The 20,675-nt window shown below is 35.1% G+C and overlaps 5 protein-coding genes across 7 annotated transcripts in view; 2 read left to right on the top strand and 3 right to left on the bottom strand.

Annotated features, from left to right (window-relative positions):
- Positions 1–4,873: 4,873 nt before the first annotated feature.
- Positions 4,874–7,462, bottom strand: LOC108977905 (coiled-coil domain-containing protein 63). The gene is made up of 7 exons (XM_018947874.1): positions 7,400–7,462; positions 7,172–7,333; positions 6,009–6,304; positions 5,775–5,949; positions 5,385–5,718; positions 5,157–5,331; positions 4,874–5,090 (listed from the first exon to the last, which is right to left on the bottom strand). The coding sequence occupies exons 1-7, from the start codon at positions 7,460–7,462 to the stop codon at positions 4,874–4,876; spliced, it is 1,422 nt and encodes a 473-aa protein (XP_018803419.1).
- A 678-nt stretch (positions 7,463–8,140) lies between these two features.
- LOC108977892 (39S ribosomal protein L20, mitochondrial) lies at positions 8,141–8,953 on the top strand. The gene is made up of 4 exons (XM_018947858.1): positions 8,141–8,310; positions 8,383–8,493; positions 8,548–8,645; positions 8,715–8,953. The coding sequence occupies exons 1-4, from the start codon at positions 8,224–8,226 to the stop codon at positions 8,869–8,871; spliced, it is 453 nt and encodes a 150-aa protein (XP_018803403.1). The 5' UTR covers positions 8,141–8,223; the 3' UTR covers positions 8,872–8,953.
- Positions 8,932–9,890, bottom strand: LOC108977893 (10 kDa heat shock protein, mitochondrial). Its single transcript, XM_018947859.1, has 3 exons — positions 9,733–9,890; positions 9,363–9,524; positions 8,932–9,304 (listed from the first exon to the last, which is right to left on the bottom strand). The coding sequence occupies exons 1-3, from the start codon at positions 9,733–9,735 to the stop codon at positions 9,161–9,163; spliced, it is 309 nt and encodes a 102-aa protein (XP_018803404.1). The 5' UTR covers positions 9,736–9,890; the 3' UTR covers positions 8,932–9,160.
- Positions 9,891–10,628: 738 nt separating this feature from the next.
- Positions 10,629–11,868, top strand: LOC108977891 (protein-S-isoprenylcysteine O-methyltransferase). The gene is made up of 3 exons (XM_018947856.1): positions 10,629–10,859; positions 10,919–11,290; positions 11,351–11,868. Exons 1-3 carry the CDS (start codon positions 10,629–10,631, stop codon positions 11,636–11,638), a joined length of 891 nt encoding a protein of 296 aa, XP_018803401.1. The 3' UTR covers positions 11,639–11,868.
- Positions 11,869–13,941: 2,073 nt separating this feature from the next.
- The window catches only part of LOC108977907 (facilitated trehalose transporter Tret1-2 homolog), a 70,113-nt gene continuing 63,379 nt past the window's right edge, over positions 13,942–20,675 (bottom strand). For all 3 annotated transcript variants that reach the window (XM_018947877.1, XM_018947878.1, XM_018947876.1), the window contains 3 exons: positions 15,827–16,444; positions 15,505–15,756; positions 13,942–15,077 (listed from right to left, as the gene is read on the bottom strand). In XM_018947877.1, coding sequence (XP_018803422.1) covers positions 14,505–15,077; positions 15,505–15,756; positions 15,827–16,417 — 1,416 coding nt within the window. In that variant the 5' untranslated portion in view covers positions 16,418–16,444 and the 3' untranslated portion in view covers positions 13,942–14,504. The remainder of the gene's footprint in view (positions 15,078–15,504; positions 15,757–15,826; positions 16,445–20,675) is intronic.

Raw genomic sequence — 20,675 nt, 5'->3', positions numbered from 1 at the left:
GCAGCACCAAAAGCTCCGTCAGAATCGGGAAGGACCTCTCCGAGCCGTTCGATACCAAATGAGGTTTCAGACAAGGCGACTCCTTATCGTGCGACTTTTTCAACCTGCTTCTGGAGAAAATAGTTCGAACTGCAGAACTAAATAGAGAAGTTAACACCTTCTATAAGAGTGTACAGCTGCTGGCGTATGCCGATGATATTGATATCATCAACTCCCGCGCCGTTAGTTCTGCTTTTTCCAGACTGGACAAGGAAGCCAAACAAATGGGTCATCAAACAAACAGTCGTCGAACTCGTGACTAGGCTCTCACGTCACTGTTGACAGTCATAACTTTGAAGTCGTAGATAATTTCGTCTATTTTGGAACCAGCATAAACACCAGCAATAATGTCAGCTTGGAAATCCAACGCAGGATAACTCTTGCCAATAGGTGCTACTTCGGACTGAGTAGGCAATTGAGAAGCAAAGTCCTCTCTCGACGAACAAAAACCAAACTCTATAAGTCACTCATAATAATGCTGTATAGTTGGCAATCAGCTCAATCTAAGCAAAAATTTACGACGTTTATATCATCTGCCATTTTGTAATTTTCACAATAAATTACAAATGATGATTATTTATTATACTAATTTATGGGTCTTCCCAAACTGAAACATCTGAATGCATAGTCGACAAAGAAATACAGCTCTGTTTTTATGTACATAAAGACAACGGTAATATTTTCGTGAAATCGAAGAACAGATGAATGTTACACCCATTTCTTATTTGCTGCTATAACACTAGGAATGTGTGTTTTTTTTTTTTACAGTGCCAAAGATGGCAGGATTCTACAATAACAGATGCTTGACAACGAGTAGACAGTAAAAAATTTATCCATATCATATCACATTTTCCGTACGGAACCACCAATTGCTTGATTATCCTTTCATTTTGATTTTTTAGCGAGTGTTATTTGATTTACCAGCAGACGTACATACATACATATGTATATAATAAACAACTACACAAGTCAACTTACAGCGTGTTCCAAGTCATTCGTTCGTTTAACATAACACTGCAAAGTTTTGTTATCAACGAGCAAATCAATTCATGTGAGCACTGAGAGCAGCAAATGCAATAACAGCATGCAATTTGCAGGTGAAAACATTTCCCATATTCCTGTAATATATTATATTTGTGCGTATTATTACTAATTATTATTAGTTTTTTTATCATATTTAAGTTCAGAATATGCTTTTTGCACACGCGTGCTTTTTAACTAGGCGATGAGGGAATGTTTTACATTTCATTGCCTTTCAAGCATAAAATTCAAGAATCAAAACAGAATATGCACTGTTTGCTTTGTTGAAACATTCCAACAAGACATGTTTGCTTGGTCTTTTGGCTTCGTTGCTACTCAAGTTCGCAACTTACATTACGATGTAAATGATGTCAAATAATACAAAAGCAATAGGTCACTCGTTTCTTCGGTAAGTTCAAGTGCACTCAATCTGGTATATTATATATGTACGTACCGTCTGAGGATGTGAATTTTCCGCGACAAAAAATTTCCATACCACACTTAGCGGACTTCAACGGTTTGTATTGTGTCCAGTAAACATTTCGTTTTCATTGATTAATCAATTAAATAATTTCTTTATAAAATGAAACACGTCTGATTTTTTCAAAATTCAAAATATACTATGAAAAACCATCGTATCAAATTCGAAAATATGACATATGTGCATACATATATAAAACTATTTTTCGGAAAATAGTCCACAAGCGCCTATATTTAGCAACAGCATACAATATTTACGGTCCTTAAAAAAGGCATCGGAAGAATTGGGTTAAGAAAACTTACAAAATACAAGTAAGGAAGGCCTAAGTTCGGGTGTCACCCAACATTTTATACTCTCGCATCAAATACCGTATTTGCGTAAAGTTTTATTCCGCTTTCATCATTGGTTCCTAATGTGTATATTATACAGGGAAGGCATCAGATGGAATTCAAAATAGCGTTATATTGGAAGAAGGCGTGGTTGTGAACCGATTTCACCCATRTTTCGTACATGTCATCAGGGTGTTAGGAAACTATTATGTACCGAATTTCATTGAAATCGGTTGAGAACTTCCTGAGATATGGTTTTTGGTCCATAAGTGGGCGACGCCACRAACATTTTCAATTTTTAAAGAAAGCCTGAGTGCAGCTTCTTTCTGATATTTGTTCCGTAAAATTTAGTGTTTCTGACGTTGTTTGTTAGTCGGTTAACGCACTTTTAGTGATTTTCAACATAACCTTTGTGTGGGAGGTGGGCGTGGTTATTGTCCGATTTCTTCCATTTTTGAACTGTATATGGAAATGCCTGAATGAAACAACTCTGTAGATTTTTGTTAACATAGCTATAGTAGTTTCCGAGATATGTACAAAAAACTTAGTAGGTGGCGAGGTCACGCCCACTTTTCCAAAAAAATTACGTCCAAATATGCCCCTCCCTAATGCGATCCTTTGTGCCAAATTTCTCTTTAATATCTTTATTTATGGCTTAGTTATGACRCTTTATAGGTTTTCGGTTTTCTCCATTTTGTGGGCGTGGCAGTGGGTCGATTTTACCCATCTTCGAACTTGACCTTCTTATGGAGCCAAGAAATACGTGTACCAAGTTTCATCATAATATCTCAATTTTTACTCAAGTTACAGCTTTCACGGACGGATGGACAGACAGACATCCGGATTTCAACTCTACTCGCCACCCTGATCACTTTGGTATATATAACCCTATATCTGACTCTTACAAACAACCATTATGTGAACAAAACTTTGTTGCGAGAGTATAAAAATGCGTGAGTCGTGTCAAGCTATCATGTTATTTATGTTCAGTATCTTCATTTCATCCTGAACAACTTTTACACACCGTTCAACTTTATTACGAAAGTTAACGTTCCGTGCTGCTTTGCTCAACTTATGGTTAAAAAAAACGGCCTACTGAGCCTACTACTCGCACCACCATCATCCATCTTGAGACAAAAAATTCATTAATGCATAATATTCGACGGAATATACCACGTCCAGCAATCAGCCTTAGCTGAGAGTGTACACGAAGACCGTGAAGAGTCGATTCGGCGCCGTGCGCACCAGCTTGGACTGACATATGGAACAACTTGGCACATTTTACGTCGAGATTTTAAATTGAAAGCGTACAAAATACAACTTATGCAAGAACTAAAACCGCTCGACTTTCCAAAGCGACATCGCTCTATGGACTCTTTCGAGGCAAGCTTTGTTCAGCGATGAGGCCTATTTCTGACAGAATGGGTGTGTAAACAAGCAAAATTTTCGCATTTCGAACGAAGCTTCAAGACCTGCCATTTCATCAAAAAAATCAACGATTGGGTGTATTTGTAGACCAGTGGAATCATTCCGATCAATCAATTTTAAATAATTTCGACTCTCTTGCTGAGTTCTAAGCCCTATGTGAAACCAAGTTATTTTCAAAATTTTCCTTCAGCACTTCGACCCTTCCATTTGCTAAACTCTTTCTTGTTTCAAACAGAATATAGAGTAAACAGTTGGATAGGAATATGTTTTATATCCAAGAGTCGTTGCTCGCTTTTTACTGATGTTGTTGTCGTTCCAGCGGAAGAAACCATTCCCAATATAATTTGGAAAGCTATCTCGGCAGCAGTAATTTCTGGAATCCGGATTCGCTTCGGTTATGTGGAACCGACTGTGGAGGGGCGGACTTTTTTTCTATGACCTCATATAATTCTTTATACAAAGTCTTTAAACCGACTAAGAATAAAGGTTGAGGTAGATACAATCCAGATCGAAATATTGCTTAAATTTGACTAAAGAATTGACAAATGTAGCGCAATAGTTTTATTTGATTGGTTAAAATACATTGAATCATTGAATAATATATAAATATATAGGAATATGTAAAGGTTTCAGTTAATAAATATATTTTACATGGTACGTTCCAAAGTAAAGAAGATTTTTTGAATCTGGTTTCCCCTGGTGGCGCCATCTATGTGTCGACTGGTGCGTTAGAATCTGCTATCTTTATCGATTGTCCAGTGAGAATTTTATGGCATTTTATGAATTGGAAAAGAAGTTATTGCGTTTTGTCAGTATGTTTGTGATATCGGTGGGAAAATGAACTTCGAACAAAGAGCCAACATTAAATTTTTTTTTTAAATTGGTAAAACTTTTACCGAAACGTTTCGATTGATGAAACAAGCTTATGACGATGATTGCCTATACTGCAAAAGAGGGCACGAGTGGTTCCAACGTTTTCATAGTGGTCGTGAGGACATAAATGAGGATCAACATGTGAGCCAATCAAATTCCGTGATCACCGGAAATTCCATCGAAACTGTGCGTGAATTCATGAAAAATCAGCCGAAATCATCATTGAAATTCATGGAAATAGAATTGAACATCTCCAAATATATCAATTTCGCATTTTCACGGAACATTTGGGCTTACGAAAGGTGTGTGCACGGTTTGTTCCGCACAAATTGACTGACGACCAAAAATTGCTCAGAATCCGTCTCATCGATCGACGCTTGTGACCGATTATTTGACTAAAAATCACATTTCAACCATTAACCACTCCCCGTATTCACCTGATATGGCACCGTATGACTTCTTGCTTTTCGGAAAAATGCATTCGCCCATAAAAGGAAAGCGTTATGCAGACGTGTAGGCCATTCAAAAGTCTTCCACAGGCATACTGGCGGCCATACCAGCCAACGAGCTAAAAAACTGAAGCAGAAGGAGACTATTTTGAATAAAATGAATTGATTTTGCCGAAAAAACCATTGTCCTGTTTACTTTGGAAAGCACCTTGTGATAATCCGAAAAGGGCGTTCTTTCGGAGATGTGTAGTAAACTAGTTTTTTCCCTTCGCTGAGTCTTTGATATTAAACTTTGGAACACGATCCTTTCTACCTAATATTTTGGTCGAAGATTCATCCACGTTCACATTGCTAATAACGGTATTTATTCGGCGCTCAATTACGCCAACGAAAAGTTTGACATTATGAACCGTTAATACCGTTTTAGAGCTCAGCACGTTTAATATTGGAGCATCATCGCAAGATAAAAGTCTAAGGAGTAAGAAAAAATGTTTGAAAAAACAATTTCCAATATTAATAAAGAAGGTGGCCATTAACTTGAAAATCTCTAAAATGCCATGCAACATTTGATCCAAACGCGTATGCAGTGCTAACTTTCTTTCGCTTGCTTCCTTGGCTGCCGTTTCAATCTTTTCCAGTTCGCTATTTAAGTAATCCAAAGCTTCCGTTTTCTGCTTTAGCTCCTTCTCTTCGTGTTCCGCCTGTTGTCGTTCTGTAAGCAAAACAATCATTTCATGTGATTTCTAATAAAAAATAAACTCCTACCGATTTCTTCACTCAATTCTTGTGTGGTCTCATTCAAAGTCTCTACTTCGTGACTCAACTCATTAACGTAACTGAAGAGTGCAAAGTTTTCCTCTTCCTGGCGCTTGAATTGTGCTGTCAGAGAGTCTGTATCCTCCACCGCATATAGCTCCTTAATATCATCAATGATGGCATGATATTCCTCCAACTGTCGTTCATAGTTTTCTTTCAGTGCGAGCTTTTTGTTGGCCTCACGTTGCTCCAGCTCGGGATTTAGACGCTTCTTGCCCTTAATGTCGAAGAACTTCTGCAATTTCGCATCATGTTCGAGGCGACGTTGCATCTCACGCATTTCCTATAAGAACATCAAAAAGTGAAGTTTTATGTATTTATAAGTCATTTTTGTCCTACCTGTATATGCATAATTTTATCGTTCTCATTGCGGTCCTTGAGCACTTGTAATTTGTTGCAAAGTTCCTCGCGCAAATCAAAAGCCACTGTAGACTGATCTATTAGCTCCATAATGTATTTCTTACCCTCATTAAATTGTGTCACCATTGTCTGCCACATGTCGTTGAAGTTTGAACTGTAAAAGCGTTGCTTAAAAATTTCAAGTAATTCTAAAAATATTTGAAATATATTCACCGATCTTGCAGCATATGATTTATGGAGTTTCGCAATTTGCAGTTTTCCGTCAAAACGTCACTGCATTTTTTGTTAACCACATCCAAGCGGTTCTCCAACTTGACAACGCTCTTTTGCACTTTACCAATGCTCTCCTTATAGCAACTATCAGTCACTTCATTCTTACGCAAACCCTCGATTTCCTTTTCCACCTTCTTGAGGTGACCTTCCAGTTCCCAAAGCTTAACGCGTTCGCCTTGCAAAATTTGCTGAAGGTCAACATTTTGTCTTTGCAAATAACTCAAGCGTTTTTCTTTCTACAAAGAAATAAATCGTGATTTAGTATCTAATATTTAAAAATGAAAATTATTTAGAAGATTTGCGGGACATTAAGTTCGAGACTCTATAAGGCGTACACCTTTTTCTTCTTTTAATAAACTCACCACAGCCGTTAACCTAATGGTTTATTTCTAACATGAGAAAACTTTCAAATATTTAATACAAGAATAATCAGGGATTAGGAATAATAATGTTAGAGCACAAAATTTAATCGCAACCCTTTGAATATCAGAAGATCAGACTCGAATTCATTTCCTTGCTTTAACCAAAACCCACCATAAGAGCAAAACTTTAGGACAGCTTGAAAGATTTATCTTGTGATCATTTTCTTCCGTTGTACAAATTTGGTATTGAAAATTTAAAATGAATGCACTCTGTCAAACGTACTCCCAAAAATCCACAGTACAAAAATGCCAAAACTACCTCTTCTGTTATTTTTGATCATGAAATTGTAGAATTGCAGCTCAACCCCATTACCACGGCTATATTTGCCTCTAATATCGGTATTTGGAAGTCACGGTTGTACTACAAATGTAAATTAGTAATGTAAAGGAAATACTGTGACCAATCGAGACCATATACAAGAATTAAACTATGCTAGGTTTGAATTATATTTGACCTCTACTCCTTTAGATCGAAGTCGGTTGCATTCGTGTGTTGAAAAAATAATTAATAGAATTTTTCATTAAAAATGGTAATGTTTTCGGTTTTCCATAATGGGCAAACTTATTGCAAATTTTGTGTTGAAAAATTGTAGTTTTTTTTCGTTTGAAAAACATCGTGAGCCGAAAACTGCTTTACTTCAACTAAAAAAGTAGTACAAATGAGAGTGTTATACTAATTACATTTGTATTCTTCCTTGCATGTGTTCCGCTCTCCAAAGTGTTAATTTCGTCCTTTAACTTCTGATGTTCTTGTTGCAAGACTGTGATCATGTGATTCTGCTTCTTCAACTGCTTAGCTTTTTCTTCCAGTAAACCACGAAGCTCCAATTGCAAAGTACGATGCTGACAGAAATTATAGTATTAAAATTAATTACAAAATACAAGACTTGATACTTTGCTGTTAATTACTTGTCGTTGCAGTCTCTCTAGTTCTGCTGCAGCTAATTGATCTAACTCATTTTGATCTGTCATCTTTCTTATTAATTACTCTAAAATGTTATTCTGATATTATTCAATATTTAAAGGTATGCTTTTGATACCACTGATTCATTTACCAGCCGTAAATATCAAAAGTCATGGCAACGTGAAAATTCTGTCTTATCACCAAGCTACGACAGCAACAGGTTTAAACCTACGCTTACAAACATATTTACATACTTACGAACAATACTGCAAATAAAAAATATATGCAACATAATAAACATCGTTCTCCTTACTTCTTTAATGTTAAATACTTTCTCATCAACAGAACCGATTTTCTTAAAAAAGCGATATTTTCTTTCAATCATTGTACGTTTATTTCCCTAATTTAAACTAGTAAATTAATAATTACCAAACAGGAACAACTGTTACTAACCACATCCGGTTACAAACTGACACATTATCTCAGTGCTAGAACTTTTTTGAAAAATATTAAAAATTTTAAAGTTACTTGGAAAAAAATACTGGGACCATAAGGTCGTGTGATATACCAAATCTTGTAACTTTGCCCTTAGATTCTTATATTTACTATGACATTATAAAGCAAATACATACACAATTAATTGTAACGAACTTCTAAGCACCCTGTATATTCAACATCAGCTGATCAAAATGAATATCTTAAATTTATTCATTCGTTCAACTGTCAAAAAATTCATCTGCACAACCAAAACTAGGTTATGTAAATTTTATAATAACAAAGTGTAAGGATTTGCATAAAATTATTCACTAGCTAAAAATTTTAATAAAAAATGGTATCACCTACGCTTGCATTGTTTGTACGATCAAAGGGTCCTGATGAATTCTGGCGAAAGCGAAGGATATTCAAGCTTGCGGCTGTAAGTTTTTAACAGCGAACACGAGTTTCTTTATTTAAGCGGTTTATTATTTATAACTATTTTATACAATAGCATTTTCGAGGACGAAAACGTAACTGCTATTCTATAGCGATTCGCTATGTTCACCGAGCTTTAGTGTATGCCACTAAGGGCCGTAAACTGAAGAAACTGGATATGGCTGAAGTGAGTATTATAGAATATGCCCTAGAATAAACAATTTAAATTTCGATATTACAGTTGTGGAATAAACGTGTGCAAGCCGGTTGTGAGCAATATGGAATCACTCTTGAAACATTCAAGGAAACTCTCTCGCGAAACAACATTTTATTAAACAAGTATATATATGAAAAATGGCTTATTGTATAGGAAAATGTAAACATACTGAACTCTTTTATTATTTACAGAAAAGCCTTAGCCGATCTAGCTATTTGGGAACCAAAGTCATTCGAATCGTTAGTTAAGTTATCCAGAGAGCGTGCTGTTGTCGATTCCTTACCAGGCCTAAAAGAGCGGTCAGTAATGAACCAAGTTTATGGCTTGGCTAACTTAAAGTTAGATTAGTAGCTAGTGTTTAGAATGATTAACTGATGTACCATGTTTTAAAATTTAAATAAAAATATATTTCCAGAAACAAAGCGTAAAACCGTTTTATTTTCTTTCAAACCACACAACACGTTTACATGAACACACTAATATTGTGCGGACATTTTGTAAACTACTCTACATCATAGTAAATGGAATTTACAAACTAAGAAACAAAATTTTGAACCTCTTATCTCAAACAAAAGGTCATATACTATTCACATTATGAAAACGACCAAGCAAATATAGTAAATATAATTCGAGTATTCTATTCCAATTTGGCAAGAATGTCCGATTCGCGGAAAAGAATGTACTCTTTCTTATCCTCCAGCTCCACTTTAGTGCCACCGAATTCAGGTAACAGCACACGATCACCTTCTTTCACGCCTACTGGGATGTAGTTACCATTTTGCTATACAATTAATTATTAAAATTATTTTTATTTTAATAAACAATCGTGTACAACTTACAGGATTCCTGGCACCGGGTCCAACAGCAACGACAGTACCTTGGAGGACTTTGCCCACCGATTTCTCTGGAAGCACAATACCACCCTTTGTGGTAGTGATGGCCTCAGCACGTTGAATCAGAATGCGGTCCAAAGTGGGTAAGATTCTTTTAATAGCTTGTGCCTATAAAATGATAAAACATTATAAACAACTTTATTTTACACCATACAGCAAACAAAATAGATTTCGATTTGTTTCCATGTTACACAACACCCATGTGTAAAACAGCTGGCAATGTTAAATTGACTTACTGCCGCAGAAACATCGAGAATCGTCACTTAATTTCGCAACACAAAATATTTTAAGTATATTATAATATTAAGGTACTAACCATTTTAGTTTATTATATTTTAGTTTTAAATGCGAGATAAGTCTAGTAAAACAGGAATTATTCCTTTGTTCGCTGGTTTAATGAAAATCAAAAACTAGCGCGGACACGTGGAGTACGTACTAATTCGGCTAATCAGAATTTGATAATGAATTTTTCGATGAATATCTTGCACAAATGGAGACCGGCACCACACATATTGGTAGTAGAAAGAGTACGAAAATGTGTATGCCTGATTATCTAATCGTCTCATTATGGGTATTCACCAACTTTTTAGAAGCAATATAAAGTCATGCATATATTTTGTTATGATTTTAGAAAAATAAGTATATAAAATATTTCCTGGCATATAATAGTACTAAAATTTAGAAAAGAATTCGCCATTTTGAAGGCAAGTTAGTGAATTGTTAGTGGATATAAAAGTTAAAAACTATATTTGTAGAATTTATTATACGGTGAATCGAAGAAACAGCACTTAAATTGTCGAATTTTTGAACTTTAAATGTAAATACCTTAACAACGGGATTCCTATTCTAAAATTAACTAAATTAAAGTACATTAAATGTAAAGTGGTACTCGCATATATAACTAATAATACTCGTTAACCTTCCACCTAGTACTATTTGTTAACGTCTGCGTTAGAAATGCCTTGAGTTTCATCACATTTTATCTCATCTTTTTTAAAGAGAAAAGTATTCGTAGTGTGGCAACTCACTACAACAGCTGGTAGTTTGTTTATATCGCGGACGATACTTTCATTTATTTATATGGCATAAATTGCACAAAATTTGATTAATGCCGCAGAAGTGTAGAAATATTCAGTTCTAGATTTGTAGCACAAAAAAGTGTGATAAGTAAGTTTAGCGTCGAGTAGGTTATTGCGGCTGTCAAAGACAGTCATGAATTCCAGCCAAAGGACAGCACCCATGGACAATAAATTGTGCCATGAAGGACGTTTAAGTTTATATTGTTACCTGACGACGACTATTATAGTGCTTATAGCTACTGTACCACAAATCTACTATGGTACGGTACCAAATGTTTGGGGTGCTGCAATGTGGGGACCGGTTCTGTATTACGCACTGATAAATATGGTGATACGTTATTTACTGCGCGATAATGATTACCAGGTAAGCAACTCATTTATGCATTTGCTCTGAGGTTATTTCTTTTATATAAATTGTTGCAGATTGCAATTCGTTCCACTTTTTTGGGTTTTATGGAAGCGGCCAGCATTCTAGTAATTTTGTTTGCGCCCGATGACTTAAAACAATTTGGAGTTTATACTTTCTTTATGGCATTTTTCCATTACTCAGAATTTCTTGCCATTGCATGGTGCAATCCAAATAGTCTTTCTACAGATTCTTTTATTTTAAACCACTCAATTCACTATGCTCTGGCAGCAATCGCCAGCTGGATAGAGTTTGCTTTGGAGGTGTGGTTGCTGCCTAGCTTTAAAAGCTTCTATTACATTTGGCTTCTCGGTGTGGTGTTATGTACAGCTGGTGAAGTTATTAGGAAGGTAGCTATGATTACCGCGCGGAATAGTTTTACGCATCTGGTTAGTATCCTATTTTACTTCCTAGCTCATAAAATCTAGTCTTCAGTTTTATTTTTACAGGTTCAACATGAAAAAGCAGATAACCACAAATTGATAACACACGGTATTTACGCTTATATGCGGCATCCGTCGTATGTGGGCTGGTTCTGGTGGTCTGTGGGCACTCAAATAATACTGCTCAATCCTGTGTGTATAGTGATTTACACAATCGTTTCATGGAAGTTCTTCCACGATCGAATCTTCATGGAGGAAATAACATTATTAAACTTCTTTCGCTCCGATTATCACAAATATCAGCAAAATGTACCCACAGGCTTGCCATGCATCAGGGGTTATACCCTCGATTAGCTGCCTGAATGTGCAGATTAGGGTGGAATGGAGCTGCATCAATGTGCTGTGCATTTAAATGAAAAATATTAAAACTAATTTCTCACTATATCTATTTCTATTTAGGTAGTTAAGAGAGTATAAAGTGTTGTATTTGTAAGTATTTTTATTAACAAAACTTTGTAAACAAATAACTTAGTAAATGACCATTTTGTTTCAGTAACTAATATTATAATCTAATATTACATGATTAAAGTCGTATTAAAAGTAACGTTCAAATAAATTATTTAACTGATAATTAATTTTTTTCTTTCAACCACATTTTTTGAGAAGAAATAAGTGGAAAATGCAAAATCGGCCTACTTCCCCTACTCATTTAAGTGAATTTTAATCTGGGGAATATTCTGATTTCTGTTGACTTTCAAAGGGGACAAGTCAGCCCAAGACTTTCAAAATCATTCGATATTTATTTTGCTTAAAGTACAGCTTATGATGCTAAAACATTTATCAAGTGGTAAGTCGAATGGTTCGACTCAGTCAGCCTTCAATCCATTTTTCGCATCGGGCGAGAATAGCATTAGGAGACTCTGGCAGTTTTAATTGATACTTCGCAGTGCTATTTACGTTTTTGTGTTGTTAGTGAAAGTTTTTTATGTAAACAGTTCACTGATGATTTTTTATGTCAAACATTTTAGCTTTTTTCCAGTCGCCACTTTGCGAAGCGCCTAAAAATATACTTACTTTACTCTTATGGAAATTGAGATCTCGATTTTTTATTTTCTTTCAGTCCACTCGAGTGTATCGAAACACCATTATATGTACTACGTAGAGATTCTATTGGATAGTGATTTCGAAGTTTAGCTGATTAGCTGCAATTTCTATTTTGGTAATAATATCATAAATTTTTAACACCTAAAAAGGTTTTTTGCTTTCGAATTTTGTAAATTAAAATAAAATACATTTAGAGAATGTCATATCTTTTATTTTCTTCTTAAACATGTTTACATTTATTACACATCTTTACTTGAACTAGAATATTTTACATAGAATTTTTATATTGGTGATGATAATAAATTAAAAAATAATAGAAAATAGGCACACGAACTTAATGCTACATTAAAAAAAATATTAAAAAAAGTGTGAGTAAAAATGGTGTAAAAAAAGAGAAATTGATTATTGAATTAATTTTTCTTTGTTTTTTGCTAAAAAGCACAAAATATTGCTTTAATTAATTTAATTTGTGCTTTGCTAACATTTTTGGCCTGATAAAATAATAATTACCGTTAGTTTGGTTTTCTAAATTTTTAGTTGCAGAAAGTTTCCAAATATTTGTATGTCTTTGTGCTTATTCAAACACATTCACAAGACGAAGTGGCATAACAAAAGAAATTGGTGAAAATATATTTAAAAATGCAATTTACAGTTTGAATGTGTTAATTTTTTCTTTATTTTAAATGCGTTTTCATGCTTTGTATTACTTTACAGTTAGTTCGTGTATTTTGTGTAATTATTATTTTTTGTTTTATATAATATATTGTTTTTGTAAACTCTAATATGCTTGGTTGGTGGTATGCTGCTAATAGTTTTTCAAACCTCAATACTATAAACTGTGTGATTTTTCTTCTACCAACAGACCTGGCTTACCTTATACACGCACACATTAACAAACGCTTCCTGCTTGGGCAGCCATTTCTTTTTAAACTTCTAACCTAATTCTGAAAACATTTTACACTTTTACAACAACTTTACTTTTCAACATTTCATGCATTTGATTATAAGTGTAATTTCTTTAGGATATCCTTTTGACCTTCAGTCTTCTCTGTTAGTTTCATTTATGTCATCTCTACTGCCTTTCTTAATTTTATTTAATTTTATTTTTCTATTTTTTCAAAATTTTGTCTTTGAGACCCACCAACGCTTTGCGCTCACCGCTTTAGACCTGTCTCTTATACACATCTCTGGTTTAATCTTTTGTTTTAGCTAACCAATCTTGTGTACCTTTAATCGTAGCAGGTAACAAGAGTATAAAATGTTCGGTTATACCCTTTCTTACTTGTTATCACTTTTTTTTTTTATTATTTAAATAAACATTTTTTTAATAAACAAAAAATTTATTTTTTTATTGTTTTCGTGCGAAATTAATTGTTCTTAATGTTTATATGGTATGTATTTTTGTGAAATAAAAATGCCTTATGTACATTAGACGCGTAAAAACTTTTACATAAAATTGCATTTTCCTAGACACAAGTGAGTATACAAATTATTTTCGGTTTAAACAAAACAAACAGATTAAAATTTCCCTCACAAATGCATATGCGTGCGTGTATATAAATATTTGAAAACATTATGAGTTGCCAACAAAAAATATCTACATCTATAAAATGTGTACGTATGCAAATTTACGGTAAATAACATATTAAAATAATAACAAATCTCTTACACACATAATTAAATTATAAATTCTTTGTTGCAGAATTAGTAAAGGCAACGGGAAAGCGATATATTGCTGATTTTTCGTTTTTTAATAAATAACTGCTTTCCTGCCTCTCGTGTTTGCTTACATTTTAGGCTTAATATTAGAGTCTATAGATATATGTATGTATGTATGTGATCATGTATCATGTGGTATATGTATTGTTATTAACTAAAATTTTGCAATACTTTTCTAATAAAATAAAAATAATATAATAAGATTAGAAAAGCATTAATACATGCAATGCATTTTGCAAAGATCCAACGCGCATGCGCCGACTACAGACACTATTTTTCGTTTTTTAACAAAATAGACAGGATAACTTTTCGGCTTCGTGTGCTCGTCTGTAGCTGTAAGTTATGCACATCTTCTATTTTTCATTTTCATCTTTTCTTCGCTCTCTCCCGCTCTCATTTAAACAGCGCCGTTGACTGCGGCTGGCGCTGTGCTCGCGCTTTTGCCCTCCAATTCGGCTTGGATCTCGTTCAAACTCTTGCCCTTCGTTTCGGGCACAATGAAGTAGACGAAGAATACACCGACGATTGTGATGCCCGAGAAGAGCCAGAAGGTCTCGCCTTTGCCAATGGAGTCGGTCAAATTCACGAAGGTCTTTGTTACGATGAAGGCCAAAACCCAATTGGTGGTGCCGGCAATGGAACCAGCCACGCCTTTAATGTCTGCAGCAAATACCTCGCCCATCATCAACCATGGCACGGGGCCAAAACCGATTGAGAAGAGTACAATGAAGACGCACAAGCTGACGACGGGCAACCAGCCGATATTGGTGACTAAGTCGGCATCCTGTTCCTGCAGGTAGAAGTAGACACCCATGGAGATGGTGGATAGCGCCATGATGATGGAAGAGGTGAGCAACAATAAACGGCGTCCAAGTTTGTCAACAACAATCGTCGATACAAAAGTGGCAATGAACTGCATAATGCCAACGACAATGGTGGAGAGATTCGAGTCAATGCCGGTGTTTGCGTCCTAAGGAAGAAGAGGAAGAAAAAATAGTAAATTGTTAATTGTTTCCTGTGTAATTTTTTATATCAAGGACCTGTGGGACTCATTAAAGAGCCAGTTTTCAAAGCCGATAAGTTTAATTCCTTTACAGTTTCAGATGCTACATCATCCTTGAGATTTGTCCACGAATGAAAAAGTTCTCATACAAAGACTTAATTTCGATCGAGACCGATATCTCAAAAACTGAGCGTCGCGGACGCGTGTATATAGACAGACGGACATGGCTACATGATACTGATGGCGAATAAGCATCGGTTAATTGGAAATAGCTTGCGAATAGATCATGAGGGAATTTTTCAATTAGCCAATGCTTACCTCAATTAGACGGGTCTTCATAACATTTAAACCCTTCATTATACATATATAAAATTAATATTTGAAAAATACTTACTTGGAAAATTTTGGCTGAGTAGAAGATGACGGCGTTGATACCACACAATTGTTGGAAGAACATGAGGCCCAAACTGACAAACAATGCCTTGCGTGTGACGGGACGTGATAGACCTTCCATCCATGATACTTGATTTTGCTTCATCTTTTCTTGGGTTTCACGTAATTCCTCGATTTCAGCCTTGTATTCGTAGTCCTTGCCACGTAGCCACTGAATGGATTTGACAGCAGCTTCATCCTTGTTTTTAATGATCTGCAAATAACAACAAAACATAATTAGTACAGATTTATATAGAGCAGTCGTTAACGCGCCTAATACTCACCAAGTATGTCGGCGACTCGGGCATGAAGACGAAAATGACACCGAAGATCAATGGGAGCACACCGCAAACAATGCTCATCCACATGACGTTGAGACCAGCTCCAATAGCATACACAAACAATATACCAGCCGTTATCATAAGTTGAAAGAAGCTGCCGAGCGTGCCACGAATTTCCTTTTGCGCTATCTCGCCAGTGTACATAGGTGCGGCTACACAGAAGGCGCCACCAGCAATACCCAGCAAGAAACGTGCAATGTACATCATGATAACATTTTGTGCCCAGATCAGCAAAGCCCAACCGATGGTGAACGGTATTACGAGCAGTAACATAGCCATCTTACGCCCAACCAAGTTGATGAGTATACCAATGGGTATACAGACGCAAGCCGCACCTAATGTCATGGCTGAACCGACCCAGGAGAATTCGCCTTCGCTTAAGGGGAAATCGTAAGCGCCATCGTAGATTTTTACCCCTGCCGGTGAGGTCCAACCGAGCAGGCTACCACAGGCAAAGGCACCCCCAGCAGCCGATAAGGCGGCCACATATTGCGGAAGTGTCTTGGAGTTGGTCTGACTTGCACCGTGCACCATGCTGCTGCCGAGTAAATTCTCTTGATCCTGCGTTAAATAAATACAGCACGAAATAATTCAAAATTATCAGTTTATGTTTAACTATTAAATATCAAATTTTTAAATAATGTCAATTTCATTCATTAAGTTGTCTATTAAACGTAGCTGGGTCGTTGTGTCATTAGTCATGTGTCAATTCATCAAATATGGACGCACGTGATGGCGCTGGATAACTGTTAAATTATATATACTTACGCACATATGTGTGTATAAACAATATATGTATGAGTAGACCCCCACAAACCAACTTTAATATCTGGTCAACTGAAAAGCTCGTAAGATAACGGTAAATTAAAAATAATAAATTTTTGGAACTGAAGGAGGTGCGAAAAAATGAAATGTGCCGTGGCAATTTAAGAGCATGAGAAATTGAAATATTTGTTTTGTCGATAACTGATGGACCGATACAAAAATATTGACAGATAAAATGCCGTTAAGTTTACATTTAACTTAGATGAATCGTAATTTTATGGAACGAATTTCATTATTATTATTATGCTAATTTACACAAATGTTAATGATATTCTTTGAGAGGCAAATTTATAAGAGATTTTTGTATTACAAAGTATCTCTATTCTTTATCGAAACCAGCCATATTTGTATCAGCACAAAGTTATTCCTTTACAGCATAGTCACCATCACAATGTTAGACTTCTGAACGTTTTTAACGGAAACAACAGTAATTAGCTCAGTGTGTCAGGTACGATCTGCACTATAAAGTAATCATCTTAAAATTGTGAGAGCTTAAAAGGAACTTTTTTTATTCGAAAAAAAAATGTTAGTGAAAGCTTAAATGAAAAGAGGGAACATTTTGGATTACCAAGTAATCACAGCATACAAAGTGAAAGCTTTTAAGAAAACGCTTTTTTTCATCCGAATCAAATCCACTTAGCGCAAGCTTACAATCGACTGAAAATTCAGTAACTAATTAACTAAAGTTTTCCGTATAAGCGTTTATGTAAATGCATATACTCTTCACAAGAAAACCTTCAGGGAAAGCTACTAAGTGGAGGTTCAACAGAGCAAAAAATAACCTTTTTATGTACATTTCAAATGTACATTGTATATGATATTTTAAAGAATTTTAGAGGAACAGTAATTTCGAAAATTTATTTTAAAACTTTTTATTTTTTGTTGATGTGCAGGAAATTCTTTTTCAACCATTTTTATGAATGAAACTCGCGTGCAACTTGCGAGCGATTAATTAATATAAAATATTTGCCTAGCGCTTATATTTTTTCTGGAACAAGGAAGCATGCAAATAAAGGTTTTATCGAGATAAAGAGTAGAACAAATGTAGTTCAAAACAGCACTTATTACGATATTATTGATAAGGTTTCTCAAGTACTTTGTAGTTGGTTGATTTAACAAGTGAGAGTATTTTTGTAAGTACAAATGTAAATTCATTATCGACCGATAATACGAAGTGGATAGCGATAACGGTACATTGTATGACGATTGTGACGTAAATGAAATAGTCAATCGTGTAAGGCTTAGTTTGCAGTCGTTAGTAGAGCAATAGGCTGATGATTTTTTATCGAAAAGCAAATGATTGTTATCGACAAATAATCCAGGTAAATCATATATATATATGTATATATATGCATATACATATATGTAATGAAGGACATCCAAGAATTGAGAAAGCATTGGTTTAATTATGTGCATTAGTTTATGAAATAATTTTGTCACTTAAAATGCAAAATAACTCTGCATAACTTTTCATAGGTTTACAGGCGAAGATAAAAAGTTGTGATAGAAACTACTCATTTTGAAACCAAATTTGAGTTTTGATTATAAAATGGTTATATGTTGGTTATTATATCTGACAGCGATTTTTCATTTTTTTATACGTTGTTTTGCATTTTAGGTGACGATATGAACATTCAATTTCAATCCTCTGTTAGAATTAATATGGCGGATTAGGAATTCTATGAAAAGAAGTGACTTAGGAAAAATTATTCCCTCTCAATTGTCAATGGGTACTAAAGTGAGGTAAGCGTGAGAATAAGCATTGTTTATGACGATCTTGACATTTCTAAGCTTGATACTACTTGTCAAACTGTTATTACTACAAGCTCCTTAACCATTTATAAAGATTTCATGATAAAGGATAAGCGTAAAGAACGTTTACTGTTGTCTCATAAACACGAGTTAAACATTTCGGTAATAAGGGTTAAAGACTATGTATGTATATACAGAGTTCCGTACAAAACAAAAAAAATCTTCAAATTGTTTTTCCCTTCAATTTTTTGTAGTTTATATGTATACTGTATCGCCTATTTCGAATACTTTATGAAGACTTTTATTTGATAATAGTCGGTAGAGTGTAATTATTATAGACACATGGTGTCGTTAACTCAGTTAATTAGCTGAATAGCTCCATTCATAAAAGGTTTTATAGTGTACAAATGACGTGTGCCGAGTTTTGCTTTTTTATTTCTTCCGACTAATTCGCGTTATTCTTATCTTATTTAAATTGCATTGATTTCCACTCGACCTTTACTCAGAATATCACACGTTTGACCGGATGTTCATACTTTCAAACAGTTTATGTGATTTTCGACAGGCCTTCAGCTACGTTAACTGGATTGCGCCTGCACTTCCGGATTTGTTCTGGAGCTTATTTGTCTATAACCAAGGCATTTGTACAAGCATTGCTTTTAGATAAAACAAACGCATGTGAAAACAGTTAAATATTGGCAACTACATAGGTACATACATATGCACATATCTCATACACAGTCGTTATGCACGTTTGTAGTTGGTGATTGACACCTTTAAGTCTCGTTAGATAATTGATTTGAGTGTCTTTCGTGTAAACACGTTAAAAGTGCATACATGTGCATGCATGTGGGTATGTGTAACGGAATTTGAAGCATCGATTAACTCATTCGGCATCAATGAAATTTGTGCGTGCCTTAGAGTGCATAGTAATGCTCGTAAAAGCGAGTGAATTATTGCGCAATGAAATGCTTAATATTCGCCACGTACTTCTCAATGCACTCGCCATGCAAATGCGTTTTGGCATTTACATATGTACATATGTATGTATATGTACGTAATTATATACATATTTACTAGGTGGTTTTAAAAGCGGCAATTGTTTTCACGTCCAGCTTTGACCTTAATTAACATTTCATTGCGTGGAAAAGAAAGCTCGTGAATAATAAAGTTGTTGACAGTGACAGTAATGCCAATGTTAATGTAGTTGTTGTATTATATTATTGTTTTTTGCATACAAATTCGAACCATTTGTAAGTACAGATGGTGCTAATAGGCACATACAAGTACAAATATATGAATTTATTTTACTAAATAAAGAATATATCACTCTACCACTACTATTGACTAAATCAATATTCAATCAGTTGATAAACTGTTGCTGGCAAGATAAACCTGTTATATACACACACATACATATGTACATACTTTAAGTACAAGCAAGTGATAAGTTACATTACATGCCTTCACTTTTGCCGTTTCCTTTACTGCACCCTGTAAAGGAAGCGGCAACATTATGAAAAGCCTTGCTGATAGTGGCGCTTCCGTTAGTTTCTTGTAATCGTATCAGCGGCTACTATTCCTATAATATTTGCTATACAAAGTGTAATCAACATTCACACCTAGACATAGTATGAGCGTTAGGATGGTACATAATTTAATAACTTTCTATAAATAATGGTTGTCAAAAAAGTCTTGCGGTATTTTTCATTTTATTTTTATTTTTTCTTTTATAACGGTTTGATGACCCACGCCCAGCTCTTGACCGATGCTTCGGCTGTTACTATGCCGGTCTCTTTCGACCAACTCAGCGATTTTATCGCAATTTTCGACGGCAGGCCTTCCGGAGCGTGGCGCATCTTCGACCATGTCTACACCAAAACGAAAACGTTGAAACCATCGTTGTGCGGTGGAAATGGAAACTGTATCGGGTCCATAAACTGCAAAAATTTTATTGGCGGCTTGAGATGCATTTTTGCCTTTATCGTAGTAGTACTGTAAAATATGCCGTATTTTATCTCTTTTTGCTCCAGGTTTGCGACGCTATAACTACCGAACGACTTAAAAGAAACGACAATCAATCAAACACGTGTTAGCGCGTGAAATGAGAGTTCCAAAAAGGTATAGAAGAACTACGCGCTCTCAGCACCAACTAGCGAAAATACCGCAAGACTTTATTGACAAACTAATTGAAAAAATAGTTTTGAGAAAAATT

Source organism: Bactrocera latifrons, unplaced genomic scaffold (genome assembly GCF_001853355.1).
Source record: "Bactrocera latifrons isolate USDA-ARS-PBARC rearing strain unplaced genomic scaffold, ASM185335v1 scaffold_97, whole genome shotgun sequence".
NCBI lineage: Eukaryota > Metazoa > Arthropoda > Insecta > Diptera > Tephritidae > Bactrocera > Bactrocera latifrons.
The sequence above is the reverse complement of the archived record's forward strand: the minus strand, read 5'-3'. Positions and strand labels throughout refer to the sequence as shown.